Source organism: Plodia interpunctella, chromosome 24, assembly GCF_027563975.2.
Source record: "Plodia interpunctella isolate USDA-ARS_2022_Savannah chromosome 24, ilPloInte3.2, whole genome shotgun sequence".
NCBI classification, from domain to species: Eukaryota; Metazoa; Arthropoda; class Insecta; order Lepidoptera; family Pyralidae; genus Plodia; species Plodia interpunctella.
In genome coordinates this window covers 3887369-3904397 of record NC_071317.1, presented here as the reverse complement: position 1 = coordinate 3904397, position 17029 = coordinate 3887369, and the positions used below count along the sequence as shown (strand labels likewise).

Here is a 17029-nt window from a genome sequence, read left to right as displayed (position 1 = left end):
ACCGTTTCCTCGCGATGTTTTCCTTTACCGGGGTTAAAATTATGCCCTTGTTTCCGTAAAGGACATAATTTTAACCCCGTAATTAATAGAGAAGTTAAAGCTTTATTTGAAGCAAATAAGGTAGGTTTTTTCATTATCGCACTTTAATATTTATTTATATTTGAAATTGACAGAAAGAGACAAGATATACTGAACTTTTTCTGAATATCAGGGTAACAATATACGCAATCTGGTCGCGCTACCTACATTAGCTTTGTGTGATTAGGAAAATATCTTTAGCAACTGATTTAGTTTATGTGTGGATTATCGGCTCCACACTGTCGCCAAACTTTGGCGGATTTGGCATCGGCATACATTGCTGCTCTTTCATTGCGGTAAATAAAAGCACTCATACTCAAACTACGCAATGCATGTCGGCAGCTGTCTGCCAGTGTGGAGTCGGCATAAGATTAATAATAGGTAGTAGATTCAAGTAGGTAGTGATAAGCGGGTAAGAAATAAAATAAAAATTTTTGATAATTTCATATTTTATTAAAACATCCAGCATTTGATGTGGCAGAGAAAGGAACACGTAGAAAATGTCCTACAGAATGTTACATGTTCAGTATTCTGAAAAAAAAAAAACTTATTAAGTTGTGTTGTAAGTGTTTTTACATACATAAGTATATTTTGCCATGTGATTGATTAAAATTTAATCGAGTTGTGGACTAATTAATTTTAAAATCTTTATTTTCGTTTTTTTTTTCATTTTTATCTTAAGTTGATTTATTTTTAGAGACAATGGGTGAAAAATAAATTGTATTAATTTAATTTAAATTAATATTGTATAAGACCATAAGTCAGAAATATTTGTACAATCTATAAGTTATGTTGTAACACATACTATATTTTGAATGCTATTTTGTTCCGGGAATTTGAGCTAAGTATTTGTATATTTACAGAATCCTAGATGTTTATGTTTTAATTATACTAATTATTTAATATAATATAAATTAAATTTGATAGAAACCAAATCTTATGACATATAAATATTTATGTTCTTAAAATGTTGTTGCTTTAATTTAAAAATATGAATAAATATAGCGTTTGCTGCTCTTTACAAAAAATATTTTCGCTTAAAAAAGAAAAGACAATGACATTTATGGAAATACCAATAGGCTATCTTAACTGAGTGATATTTAAATAGGCCATTTATGTTATGTACAATTACTATTTTAAATCGACTACCATATACTTTACATAGTTCACTAAGAAAAAAATTAAGTACTAGTTATTTATAAACATTGTAATACTGTTCAAATAGCTTTAAATTGTAATAATTAAACACATAAATCGTATTTCTCCTTTTTGACAAAATGAAACAAAGTTCAAAACAAATTAATAAGAATAAAATATTCTCACTATCCTGCTCTAAAGCGGTATTTTGATCGATATTATACTCTAGGTACAATTAGCATATTACATCTAGGTACATATATTTACAACCATTCTAAAAAATAACAAAACACGATCAGCCTCAAGACAATAAAAAAGAAATACATTTGAGATCGTACAATATTTACAAATTGGCCTTACAAACATGGCCGCAAATAATCGATTATAAAAAGATTACATTCTAATTTCAAATTCAACATATTGGTGAGGCGACGGGCGGCGGATGGGGGGGAGGTGCGGTCGACGGCGGGGCATTGAGGAATCCATTTTGATTTCCAGCCCATGGCTGTAGGTTTTGTAAAGCGCTTAAAGCCGTGTTCGATGGCGGTGCAGCGGCTGGGTTAGCTGGATTTTGGTAGTGAAGTGCTGACAGTGGCGCAGCGCCCGGTGGTTCCGGAATGTAGCCCTTGCTTAACGCTTCAGCTTGCAGGGACAGCATCAAGCGGTTAGCTGCTTGGCGTTCAGCCTCTCTTTCTTCTGCTGTTTGTCGTCTGTAACAATAGAGAAGTAAATTACATGAATATTCTAGTCACATGAGGAAGATGGATGATGCCAATGGTCTGACAATTAAGGATGCCAAAGACAAGAAAACGGATCCTGGGCTCAATGGCGACGGGAAAAAACAGGAATACCTTAAGATGAGATAGAGAGGATTGTGTGAAGAGGCCTTTGCTCAACAATAGGACATGCAGTAGCTATTAAAAAATCTTCTAAGTAGTTAGAATTAGTTCTTTACAACTATCGTATATGTCGTACAATTTTGGACTTCATAAATGACAAAGCTTTTATTAGAATTACACAAGAACCGTTATAACCAGTACTTGATATTTATCGACAACTAAACCTCCAGCACATTAGTTAAACATATCACCAAGCTAATGAAAGGCGGAGGCTTATTACTAGAACAACGGTTGTACACACACTAATGGTTGCTTGAATTATTGATTACTAGCCGAGAATTGGTGCTGCGTGTTGAATTTATGCATCCAGGATGATAATTTACCTGCTCTGTGTGGATTGGACATTACGATTAGATTTAAATAATATTTCAGTTTAATTATCTTGTTGTTATTGATCTAAGACTTAATGACGATTCATCTACTGTATATACCACCATGGCTCGTGGCGTGTGGTTCCACCCTAGAATAGAACCACTATATCCTTTCGTGGATGTCGTATGAGATTAAGGAATTCATAGCTTTAGCAGTTGATAGGCCACAATAGTACTCCAAAATAGGGTCGATGTCAGGCAGTCGGTCGGCCGTAAAATCACAGATAAATCTTAAAAATGTTGATAATGTTTTTTGTAAGCTGACCCCGGGTTTCGCAGCGTCACAATGCCAAATGTTACCGGGAAAACAAGAATATTAGAGAGAGAGACAGAGAGAAAAATATGTGTGAGAATCTATCCTAATAAAATTAATCCCTATTAATTGATCAGAACAAAATTATTATAATTAGCTCAATCGCGAATAAAATTAGGCTGATTTGACATTGATGAGAGCAGTTTCCATTCATCCTATTTATAATGATAAATTTCATAGTGATGAGTTTGACATATTGAGATTAAAGTGACTGTATTTAAATAGATGGAAATCCTAAAATGTTTTTGCAGCTTTACGAGGCAGATCATAATTTACATTTAATGGACTTGAATTTAAGAGAAGCAGAATTAAAATTAAATGATAGTAGATGCAATTTGAGATTCAGTTGTCAAAGTTACAAGTAATTTATAAATACCATTAACCTTATAATTTTTAGCTTACAATAAAAATCATGATATTTATATAAAAATACTATCGAAGTTTAAGTACGATTTGATTATGATTTGTCGATGAGGTTATGTCTTTTTATGGCAAATTCTTTATTTCATAACTCTATCCTCCAATCTCAAATCAATGCCATTTAGTGAATGAGCAGCCACTAAAGTCTTTGTCTTTTAACCAGCACATGTGAAACCCTTATAACTGAAAGGCCGTAAATATAGTATCACTATTTAATATTTAATGAGGTGCCCCTATCAAACAACACTGAAGCAATTATCTCCAACTCATACCATTAGCATAGCTTTTATAGACTGTATAATAGAGCGTGCAACTAATTGCAATCATGAAAATATTATCCTAATCTTAAAATTACCTAGTGCTACATTATTATCAAAATTCAAGGAAAAGACTAGTGGTCTTTAACTTAAAATGAAATAGAAATTTATGACATCTAAACACGAAAATCAAAATAAATTTAACAATCTATATAAAATAAAAATAACGCAACGTTTTATTGGTATTCATATATTTAATGTTACGTACCTGACCTATGTTCTGTGACAAATATTTACTCACTTAATATATTAAATTAGGTAGATATATGATATGCTTATTCTTCGGATGTAACAGTTACTCTAATTTCGACTACATTTTAAGCGGAACCTTCCGAAAGCTGTAAATAATCCATGAGGTTCAAAATGGCGTTTCGCTTCTAATCTGATTTGCGTCAATTAACTAATCATGTTTAAATGACGACAGGACGATTTGTCTGCGTTACAAAAGGCCGGTTACACACCTGGTGTTCTGGTAAAAAGTATTAGATTAACCTTTCTTTTTCAATTTATTTTTAGCGTATAAGATATTTGTGATAATTGATTTGTACAGTGCAAGTCATTCGATGATGCTTATCATTTTATGTACCTATGCAACAAATGTATAATATGTGGAGATCTAAGTTCTAAATCTATGTCCCAATTGAATTGAAATTAATATCATATCAGAAAATAATTTTTGAAATTGCACACATGGAGCACGCTACTGCATACCATCAGTTGATCCCAAGAGTCAAACGCACCGTCTGGAGCCATAAACATGGTCTGCGGGAGACCCCGCTCTTAACACCCACCCCTTCGGTGCATATTTTATGTTAAAATACTCGATCTATCGTCAGATTAGTCTGTAGACGTATGTTGTCAACATAGGCGACAGCGTGTTTACGTAGATGATATCGTTATTTTTTCTTAAAATGTGTGTACTACTAAATAAAGTTTTTTATTTTGATTTATAGACAAATATATAATATAAATATTAGTAAATAAATATAAGTAAGTATATGCAAAGATTTAAATATAATTTAAATACATTTAAGACAATAATACAACATAAAATAATAAGCAGTAAGTGATGATAACTTTTATGAATACTGGTATCACTAAAGTAATTTTCAATGATTCATTCCGTATTTCTTTTGCTCTTTGAATGTTAAGTCATGATGCTACTATTACATGAATCTTCAACCTTGGTTCTCATAATCGTAAAACAACCACAATTCAACCACAGCCCAAACTCGGATCTGTTGAGCAACAGATCGACCTCGGATATAATAATTTTAGACCATTTTCAAACGTGAATTAAACGCTACTGGAAATGACTTGGCTATTATGATTTGCGATTCAGAACTTTTTTCATGGCATGATATAGTTTATATATAAAGAAAATAATATATATATCTCTTTGCCTACAGTAAAAAAATAGCTTACTAACTACGTATATCTTTGAAATATTCCGGAATGGTGTAGTGACAACAGACGACATAATGAAATAGTATAGTATTTTAAAAGTGTACTTAATAATTTAACCTCATATTTAATATTTGAAAATTAGCCGTATCTTGTAACAAACTCTATTTTCTTGCGAAGGGAACATTGTGCCCAAACAACTTAACTCTTAGTGGCCTTTTCTTAAAAGGGGTGAACACACTTTACTCTAAGTATCTCTTAACATTAAATTTTAATTTACTGTAGAGACTTAAACTTTAGCGGAATTAATAGAGAAGGTTATGTATTATGCCTATTTGTTCATACATGTAAAATCCTTGTCTATAATAATCTGAAGAATTCATAAAATAATGTCAACTTTTCTTAAAATTGGCTAGGTCTGCTTTAATTGTTTTAACCAATTATATATTCAACACTAAAGGGAAAAGTTATTTTAACAAATTATTAGTATCTTCAAAAGGATTTACAATACATTGATATTTTCTAAGTCCATGCAAACTATATACGTTAAGCTGATACTGTGGAGTTTCGCTTGTTAAAACTGGAGATTTGTTCACTATATGTAAATGTTTCACGTAATCATAAATAATCATAAAAGACAAAATATTATCAATTTTAGTTCCTTATTAACTGCTAACGGTCTGGTAACTCATGATTCAGGGTACCCCACCATTAAGATATACTGCTATTACTAAGTACAAGGTCCTTATGTCTGACTAATTAAGATACGAACTCGACTTCGAGTGGTCTGTTTAACATTAATTTGCATGTAAGAAACAATTTTATATACGTCGCTGTTAGGGACACTAATTGTGAATATATAAGGTTTAATATTGAAGAAATTGTTGCAAATGAAGGTTGCAAGTGGAATGATGCTTTTAAGCCTGGGGAGAGTTATCGTACTGCGTCGACTAAGTTAAAGAGACTCAATTATATAGAATGCTTTTATCGTAATTGAAATTTTTCCTCTTGCGAGCCGATAATAATTGCGACACTTAACTTTAAATGTTCATTAGTGGACATGAGCTTCGGTTTGCGTGATATCTCGCGGTGATATAGCGGTGATAATGGAGTGTGTAATTAATAATATACAATAGATTTATTTATTCTATAAAACTGCAATAATTACTGCGCTATATCCTACGATAACCGTAAATGGGACGATATTTTATTTTATTTTGTTTTTCATATTTACGTTTTTGAAAGTGAACTAATTTCTACTGAAAATATAATGAATTATTATTCTCAGCTAAAAATAGTAGTAGTTATACGTTTATTTTTACTCAGGGAAGAAATAATTGACGTTGAAGAAGAGGAGAATTAGAAAATATTATCACAAATGTGAAAGTAATTATTTTCGGATAATCTGCCAAAAATATGATGCAAATAACGAACAAAGTCGAATGTATTCATGACACTGAAACTTTGACGCCATAACTCAAGTTTATTAAAACCGACAAGCGTTGTGAATATAAAGTTAATCCAGAGTTTCTGATATATGACCGCCCAGGAGCCTCCATATTGGTTCAGCCACCTAATTAGGGCGCCCCTCCCTTAATGAGGATTTAACAAAGGGGCCAAGGGCTGCGTTTCATTTCGCAATTTTATTTGCCTCCATTTAACATTTAAATTTAGCGTACTGTTATTTAATACTTTTTAATTAATGCTTTGTTTGTTTGCTAATGAACTTAATTTTGCAAAGAATGCTGATAAAGTTAAAATGAATCAATGATATGCCGACGACAGACTTCAAAGTCATATTATGGAGTACATAAAAAGTAGTTTATTACAATTTCACGATAAATTTAATTTAAAATATTATGTGATAACTTTGTTCAATCAAATAAGACTTTTCAAACCTACGTACCCAAATCATTTTGGCTATTTGGTGAGGACCGATGCCTAAGTGAAATAAATATAAAGGAGTCAAAATAACTTTACTGATGTATGAATTATTGCCATTTTTATGTGTAACGCCAAATAAAATAAGTAACTAGTAATTTCGCGACTTTGACATTAAACAAGTATACAATTCAAGCGATATCGAAGCTATTCCGCGAATATAACATTATAAACGACTTTCATAGGCTCTCAGCATCATCTCTTTGTTGACTTGTAAAATACCTCATGATTTTATAATAAAATTCAATACACAGGTTACCTAGAGTACCTAGAGGTACCTAGGTAATAGGTTGTACCTAGAGTTTTTTGTGTATGACCCGAAGGTCGATTGTTAGACAATGTTCTAAGTCTGCCTCTTGTATGTAGGTACGTTACATATCGATACCTCTGGATATAATTATCATATTAACCAAAACGTAATTTTTCAGGGGAGCTAATAAACGATTAGTTTTGAAGTATATCATCCATGCATAACTTTCTTGTTTTAGGTTATAAAATCAGTTTCTCAAATTGGTGACGAGATATTATTCTCTGTGCCATAAAGTTTACACGAATAAAGTTTATACGTACAAATATAGACTGATCTTATTCAGTAACTCAAACCATATTATTGTCTGAAATTTAGTAACTCAAAATATACCTGGATACTCTCTCACATTAGCACAACCCTTAAGGGTACATTATGATAGGAATTCTAATTACCCCGGACGGGAGACCGGTTATAATGAATGATTGAACAAGGCGCTAAGTCTATTATCAAGGAACTTTATTAGGCCGGTTAATGTACGAGATGGAGCATAGGCCCGGGGCGGCAGTTTATCGATATCGATAAAAGTTATAACCTTAAAAGGACAATGCTCGGACAGAAAGAAGCATATGATTTTTGATGTTTCAATATGTATTATTGTATTCTTTAAATAACACTATGAACACAACACAACTATGAATTTAAAAAAACAATAGAACACGTTAAATTAATTAATTACATTTTATGATGAATCTAATGAAATGATCGTACATATCTACAAATTTGTAAATTGGTTATTAAATTCATACGGTTGCAAGGTATTTCATTATGTCTCTTTTCTATTGTTAAAATTTGACAACTGTTTGAACAGCACAATTTAACGATACAACGATGCCCCACTCTAGCAATTCGCGGCGAATTCCGAGTTAAGCCGTCTTTATAATTAGATAAAGTGAGGTACAATTAAACTTTCCTTAAATAAGCCAAACGTAGCGAGCCAATTAGAACTCTGGCTGATTATTTTATAAGTCTTGCGGATGCCATGACACTGGAAGTGGTGAAGTACACCTATCATTATTAAAAAAATAAACCTTAAAAATTTGAAATATTACGATTTTATGATGGCACTTCACTAGGTTTAGATTGGAGATAGATAACATTAGAGATATAAATGAAATAATCTTCTTCACTAAATTCTCACTTAAGAAAAGTGAAGACAAATTATTATTGGAAAACGAAAGCTTTCAATAGTGACACTTTATTAAATGCTACTTACTTTTTATGACTAAACATCAAAATCTATGAACTAAAAGACAATATTTCGTACATTTCAAAAACAGAGATCCCAGTGTCAGACTTTATATAAAAAATAATTGCCCTGTCGTAAACATTTCTACTCTTCTTCTTCTATCTCTTCCAGTCCATTCAGTTCTCATTTTTCATCCTCTCCAAGCGGTAGAGGTTGATTGAACAAATTTATCACGGCTAATTAAAATCAGTTTTAGTAATTCTTATCCTCCAGTGTCTTAAAAATTGTGTTCAAAAGAGATATTTCAAAACGTTTGCAAAATTTTATGAAACGACAAATTAAGAATAGGCAATATTTAATTTATTAATGACAATTACACTATAATGGTGAGGTTGATGATCGAACGGAACAATTGTTTTTGATTTATTTTATTTTAAAAAAATTAAGACCAACAGCTACCTAAAAATAACCCGATTAGACATGGAGATAGTTAATAAAGGAGCCAATTCCTGACATATATAAGCAGAATAAGTAGCTAGAGTTGAGCACTAAAACACACTGTTCTGAAAAATACATACTAAATTAAAGCAATTTTTAAAATGATCCGTGTAAATGTTTACACGGATCATTTTATGATATTTATATTTCTATATACACATTAATGTTAATGTGCATATAGAAATATAAATTTAATGACATATTAATATCAAACGTAAAAGTTTAACTTATTATAACTTAAACTTCCGCTATCTGGATCTTCTTAAATTATTTAAGTAGGTGTAAAAAAAAGTCCAAGATTAAACTGGCAATAAAAAGCTAAATATTTACGATTTAAAGCTAGCAGCTATCAGAACAGTCAAATAAATCCAGAGTTCAAATCTTGAGTGTCGGACTTAAAAACTCCATGCATTATAAATGAGACGATGAATTTATTATGATCTTCGAATTTTGTGCACAACGACCCACTCAGAGAGGAAATTAATATAAATGAGAGAAAGAAATCAAACGTTTTGACAAACGGTTTGTATCGTTTAAAGTATTTTTTATGTTTTTCTTCAAATTTTAACATCATTCACGATCCTATTATAATGATTTTAAGGAGATCAATGTACATATTGTACATTTGATTGGCAAATAAATAAATATGAATGTGATCATAAGTATTATTAATTTAGAGTGTACGATGATCATAATATACTTGATTACATAATATAACAAGAGTACACAATGTAAATACATATAGCATTATAATTTTGAATTTGTTATCATATGAGATATAAATAGTGAGAAAAAAGTATTTAGGCAATTTGCAGATGATGAAGAGACTGGAAAAACAAATCTGAATCAGATTTATTTTTACGAGGAACATTTTATAAGAGTAAGTTAAATACGTATATCAAAAGAATAAGTAAGAAATTATTTTTATTTTTGGATGAAAATGTAAATACAAAACAAGGGATATGTCACGATCAACAGACACGACACGACTGAAAAGACGAAGTGCAATAAAAATTAACGAGAGAAAAACACGCATCCTCCCTCGTATCAATCGGCAAACGGATTTGTTTCCTAATTCACCAGCAGACAGCCTACACGCTACAATTATCCAAAGACATCTCACACATCACAAACACACGAAAATGAACCTAAACATCCAAGAAACAACATTCATTATTCTTCGCCAACAACTCAATTTATCTGAAATTAAAGACAGAGAAAAATCTCAAGCAAAAGCGAACCTTTCAGACTCGCGATAAAACTCAGATTTGAACCCTTGGAGATCTCGACTCAGGGAGTTTTAATATTCTTATACGAGGGAAAGAATTACAGAGAGAAAATGAGGCTATGTAAATAAATAATAGCATCTATGTACGGAGTGGTGGGCGCATTACGTGTTAGATCGAGTCAATTCGATTTGTAGCTTGTCAGAATCAAATTCCCGAGAATTCGAAGTGGCCTTTAGGTGTAAATACGAGGAAATTGCTTGCATCGTCTATAATCAATTCCGAGAATTGAAAGGAACGAGCTGAATTGAGTATGATTTTGAAAGCATTATTCATCATCAAGTATTCAATACTAAAATGCCTACTTCTTAAATGTATAATTATAACTATAATACTAATAAAGAGATGATTTAAAACAATGTCGAACTCCTTAATATTGTAAAATTTTCATACACTCCATAATGCCAAAACAATAATTTTCTGTTCTGCTGCTTGTAATTTTTTACCATCAGAAACTTAGTTATTGATTTAATTCATATGGAGAGCTATTTCAGTTGCAGTAAAGAAATTGCGGGCATAGATAACAAAACAAACGTTAACGTCACAAAAATAGGTAATAAAGCAAACGAACGGGACAATGCATGTAAAAATTCGAGCGTTCGTCTTTCTGTCTGTAAATAATTGATGACGCAAACTGCCGAGTTGTGTTCTTCATACAATATTTAGCTCCCTAGCCACCCCACGTTACCGCTTCAATATATACTATACTATATGTTAACCGTGGTGCTTTGTTACGATTTACGTTTTTTTTTTTTACAATGAAAGTGCTGTTTTTTAACATTTGGCAACACAGCACGATTTAAAAGTTTGCAATGCTAATCAGATAATAGTAGGGAATGCCCTAGGTGACATTTACTGCAATGTAAACGATTTTGATTTCAATTTTTTTATGTTTTAAATAAATAAATATGTTTTTATTTCAGGAAATAATACTTATATTAGTACAGTCCCTAAGTACTGTATAAGACAGTCCCTATATATTACTAATTACGAATGCCAGTGACTCACGTTGTAATTATCCGAACTGACTATTGCGCATAATTCTTCATTTTTGTATTCACCATTTTCGAATAAAAATACCTATATCAATCCAATACTCCAATATCTGAAAATAACGAACACGTTGTTTATCACCACCGAGTCAATCGATATAAAATCGAATTACGCAAGCGTACGAGCACGAATTATCGATGCCTCATTTATTTCGGTGTCACATCCTTATCTGTTTGTATAAGATATGGTATAGGTGTGGAGAATCTTAACGTATGATTCCATTGTCCCATTCGAATTGCATTTTAAACTATTACTTACGTGTAGTGGCGTAGCTAGGTATTTATATATCCTGGGTGCGAAAACCATATGGAACTCAATTTCAACTAAGCTGTTTATTAAATTTTACCATCTAAAATTATGCCCGCTCTCTCATCTTCTCGTGTTCCTGGTTTTATTGACGGCTGTGATGTCCCGAAGCCGAGAAGGCGTTACTAACGTCCACATGCTGTCTCTTTTTTCCATATCGTGCACGCATCGTGTAAGAAAAAGAGAGGACGTGTGTACGCATTGACATGCTTCGCATATTATGTTTCATGGTTATCCAGGGACGAAATGAAAATTGACCTTTAAATTTTGAAGATTTAACTGTGAGTTTTCTATCAGCCACTGCCTAACCGATGTCAACATTCTTTGGAAATATTTTTGTTGCCTATCAGATGTCAATGCATTCTTATCTCTTTGTTTCCTGGAACGTTGTACAGGCTTGATCCTATACAATAATAAGTGTGCGACCAGAATAATGACTACATTCGAGGCCCCCTTGATCTAAAGCGCCCTGGTGCACGGAGCCATCTAGCCCTCCATTAGTTACGCCACTGTGTGTATAGTATATTGTACTCGCTGGCAATTTATTATGTTCTACATGGTTATTGTTTTAGAACTCTATTGTATTGTTGTGTTATTCTTTTTTATTTGATGATATTTTATTATGATTGTTTATAAATGTGTATTTAGATTATTTTAATTGAAAATATAATAGTGTATTAGAGGTGTTTCTGTCGATTTGTGAACAACGAATGCACCTAAATACATAGAAGATCGTAGCAGAAGTTACTACAAGTTACATCTCTGTTCATTAAATGAGTTTAAAGTTTTAAGTGTTGGCTTAAAATCGTCGAGGATGATATTGCCACTGGTTCGACAACTTGGGATGTCGACGACCATACGAAGAGGCGACGAAAATGTTGTAAAGCGAACCCTGGAGTCCAACACTCAACGGCTAAGGAAGACCGGGAAAACGCTTAATGAAATAATTTTCTTACACAATGTCTTAGAATAGAAGAAACACACACTAACATACACATAAAGAAAAACTTGGTAGTAGATGTGTATGCGCATCACAATATACAACGGCTCAGTTTTACGCTAAGCAAAAATGGCCAGTGTTGATTTTCAGTCGTTACCTAGTGTGGGTGGCGTTAGAAATAATAGACAAAAGCACAGACAAAAAGACGTAACCATAATTATTTTCCAGGCCATGCTAATCTAATTCTTAACTCTGGTTCATGTCTTACACCCACAAAATGTATTAAGTACTATGGAAGTTACATTACATTTTATTTAATGTTAACACTTTAACAGCAATGTCATAAAGACGAAACACGTGCACTATTAAAATCCAACAGACGTGAACCATTTTAATAGGGTTCAGGGATGTGGGCTAATGTACCACACTATCGGAGAGATGTCGACGCGAATGCGTGAACATTCCGTAGTTTGTATGAGTGCTTTTTGTTTACCGTAATGAAAAATCATCAATGTATACCGAATCCGCCAAAGTTTGGCGAACTGTTCGCGGATAGTGTGGAGCCGGCATAATGTAATACACGACCGACACGAGACTATACGTGGAGACAAACAAAATAATTATTACATTTTATAGTTTACATTTTATCGCAAAATTCAACTTGAGGATTCCGAAAAATGTGCAGTCTCATGACTAATTGCTGCATGCTCTTTATGCCGCGGTAAAAGCGGCTATTTTTCAATATATTCGGGTAGTTGATGTCCTTCTTTTACATACTTAAATAGATACCTACTGACTGAAATAGATGACAGTAAGGTGTGCAGGTGACCTTTGATTGTACCATGGACTACCTGTGTAAAAAGTGTATGGCGGGTTCATTGGTAGAATAAAATTCTGATTAAGTGACGGCCCATCGCTCATTGAAATAATCTAACCTTATTTGACCTAATAAATGAGTTATACCTTTATAGACTATCCAGAAAGAAATCCTTTGTTTTTTTTAAATGTCATCCCAGTTCTGGATATTCAACTTTCCGATTCCGTTGTGGTTTTAATTCGTTTTTTATATTAAGACGACTGAATTCAATAGAGATTAGACCACTGTCACCCAAATTAAGTGGCACTTTATCTATGACGAATGGTGCTCGTCTATCAGCGTCCGGGATTGATTGTGATTGAGAGAATATACCGGGCTACTGTGAAGATAGTGGTGAGAAGTCATTTTAAATAGTGTAACCTTTATGATGTCTAATTTCAAACCGCGCCTCATTATGACATAATTAAATTTAGTACCTCTACGTGTAATTTTAACGGAAATCTCAATCAATTTGAAATTAGAATAATTTTGACATTTCTTTTGAATACTTAGAGGTAGGACATAAAAATGCTAATAACTCTCTGAAAATAAAAGTCTATGTCAAAACAGCCTAATTCAAGAATGTTAAAGGTAAAATAATTTAAAGGTGGCATTATGTAAAAAAAAAATCGTTTGCCATTAATCAAGCCTTTACTTTGTACATAAATCCTATCACTGTGTTGTTTTGTCCCTGGTCAGATAACCCGACTTTTAATAATGCACAACAAAACAATGCAAGAAGCTAGAGATAAGGTGATTATTAATATAGCTGGTTGGTATGAAGCGACTGATATACAAATGAGCCGAAAATATTTCTGATTTTGAAAATGGAAAGTATTTGAATTAAGAACTTGTATTCTGTGAATCACGTGTCATCGTATTTTTTACAAGCTTTTATTTAACATGCTATGTATGTACCTAATTGTGTATGTTCAGGTGGGATCTTGTAACTCAATTTTGAAGCAAATATCTTCATCGGATCGAGCTGAAATTTTGTACACACGTTTAGATTGAAGGAAAATGCATTATTATGGTAAGCATAGCCTAATGGTGACCCAGGAACGGCTCCCGACGGCTCCTCATCGGTTTAGTGCACAGATTTATGTCATAATCGTCATCAAAATTATTGTTATTAATTTATTGTATGGCAGTAGTTACTGTTACAAATTTAAATCTACATTTCGTTAGATTTTCAACTTTTTTATTGTCAACTTAATTTAAATCATGCTGAATATTCGAAGCAGGGTATATCAATGAATACATTAAATAAGAGTAAGTATTAATCTCTTCAGATTAGGTTGTATCGCGAACAGCGAAACCCAGGCACGGCTCCGAACACAACGCAACGACGAGACGGTAGATCACGGGTACTGTGTACAATTTTAGGGTTCTTTATCGAATACTCTAACCATTTGTTACAAAATTATGTCGACATATATCCGTTCTGTGAGTTTATTTACAAAATTATATTTTTTTTGAGAAATAACGACTTACATCTCACGTTTTGTAGGTAAATTCTTGCATATAACTGACAGCGAAAATAGTAAAATGAACTAATTTTGTTTTCCATAATTTTGGCACGATCGAAAACAAATATAACATTCTGATATTTAATTTTCATTAAAAACCTCTACTTAAGTAGATGTAATACTACTATAAAGCAAAACAATATAAACAGTGAGTTAGTTGAAAATTTATATCGTTTGAGACATCGCGAGATTCGCTACGCCTACTTGACACACTTGATCTAAAATTTCCCTAAAGTTAATTTCAATTCAAAACATTGATCGCCACCCAGAACCACCTCTAAATCTGTTTAGCAAAGAACCCTGTATACACGAATGTAAAGCTTTATTCTTTTTGTAACCGGTGGCGTGGCGCCGGCATATCGAATACGTTATCTGCGCCCTACACAACACCGCTTGTCCATTAGAACGTAATCGGTTAGTTGCGATGCCACCAACCTACAAGGATCGCATTGTCTCGCACTTTTCATTTTGGAAGCCTGTTTTATCTGTGCGATGTTCTTAAAAAGTTATGTTTGAATATGGAATGCTTTTGTGCAAATAATTCGTTGTGTTGAACATTTAAATTTAGAATTCGATGTGCAATATTGAAAACGTTTTGTATCTAATGACTGGTTTACACATATGTTATTAACGATTTTTTTAAATGCAAGTCTGTCAATTTAGTACTGAGTAAAAATTTTATTCATGTTTTTTTCTTTGTCAATAAGAGACATTTATCTTAAATGCTGTAAGATCAAACGATCTATCATTAAAAGATCAAAATAAAACTCGTTTTATTTAATGCTAAACATAAACTAATAAATAGGCTCAAACAAGTTTGCTATCATGTCAAACAGAATGCCATAGATAAGAATTAACGAGCCTAATGAATTATTACAGCGTATCTCTCGAATATAAAACACCTTTAAAACTTTTTAAAGTCAATAAAATGTATAATACATCGGTTAAATAGTCTCTTGCATTAACATAATTAATATAAAATCTAGGAGATAAATCCAAAAAGATAAACATTTGGTGGCGTTTGGTTCCGCCCTAAATACGACACCATAACCTCCCGTGGACGTCGTTTTCATGCGATTTTCGCCAATAAGTAGTGGGATTCCTGAGAAAGGTTTAGGTATGTAATTTATCATGTTTTTACCTGAACAAAGTCGGGACGGACCGCCAGTACATATTTTAAAAACAAAGTCGCCAATAAGTAGTAAGTCTCTACACGATCAGATAGATAGACGCGGCACTTTCAGTCTGTCTGATCGCGATAAACTCAAAAACTACTGCACAGATTTTGATGCGACGGGCAGCTTGTTCGAAATAAATTCAATCTAATAAAAACCACACGAGTTGATATTACGTCAACCTGATCATGAATGTTAAAACCATTAAAAACACGTGTACCTTTTAAAACCTTTTACTGGGCGTACATATTGAGACTATCAATTAATCGATATCATTATCATTGATAAATTATACTCGTCTGTGACACTGGATCTCGACAATTTTAATGATGGCAGAACAGTTTCAAATAGATATTGATTTTGACTATTTACTGACCTCAACTTTGCTTGTGTGAAATATTTTACCATCCTCTCTTTACATCCCACTAATATTATAAATTTTTATGTTTGTCATTTGTATGTTTGTTAATTCTTTATGAACAAACGGCTGGGCCAATTTTTATGAAATTTGGTGTTGAGGTAGCTAATGAACGACAAGTTAATGAACTTGTAAAGCAAACAAAGCCATTTCGTATTTGTTGTAATTCTTTAATTATGATTACTTTATTGTAATTTTTATTATTTTAATTTTAGTTTTAGAAATATATCTATACTATTATTATAAAGAAGTAAGCGTTTGTGAGTTTGTATTGTAATGTTTGTATGTTTGAGGCGGGTAATCTCCGAAATTACTGAACCGATTTCAAAAATTCTTTCACCATTAGAAAGGTACATTATCCAAGATTGCTATAGGCTATATTTTATCTCAAAATTCCAACGGGAGTGGAGCCGCGGGCAACATCTAGTGGCTAATAAACTACATTAGAAAAGGTAAGTTCGAAGTCCGTTGATGTCTTTTAAAAGCCGACGGCAAATCCCATTTTCTTGAACATGTTATTCAGAAACAAATCGCCTTTTTACAAACTTAAATAATTTATATAACCTATTTACACATTAAGGTGAAGCTAAAA

General features: G+C 32.5%; 1 protein-coding gene across 1 annotated transcript in view; it reads right to left on the bottom strand.

Annotated features, from left to right (window-relative positions):
- Nucleotides 1-546: 546 nt before the first annotated feature.
- Nucleotides 547-17029, bottom strand: part of LOC128680592 (T-cell leukemia homeobox protein 2-like) — a 32194-nt gene continuing 15711 nt past the window's right edge. Inside the window, exon 3 of the mRNA XM_053763838.2 lies at nucleotides 547-1925. Within this exon, the coding sequence (XP_053619813.1) occupies nucleotides 1628-1925 (298 nt within the window). The 3' untranslated portion in view covers nucleotides 547-1627. The remainder of the gene's footprint in view (nucleotides 1926-17029) is intronic.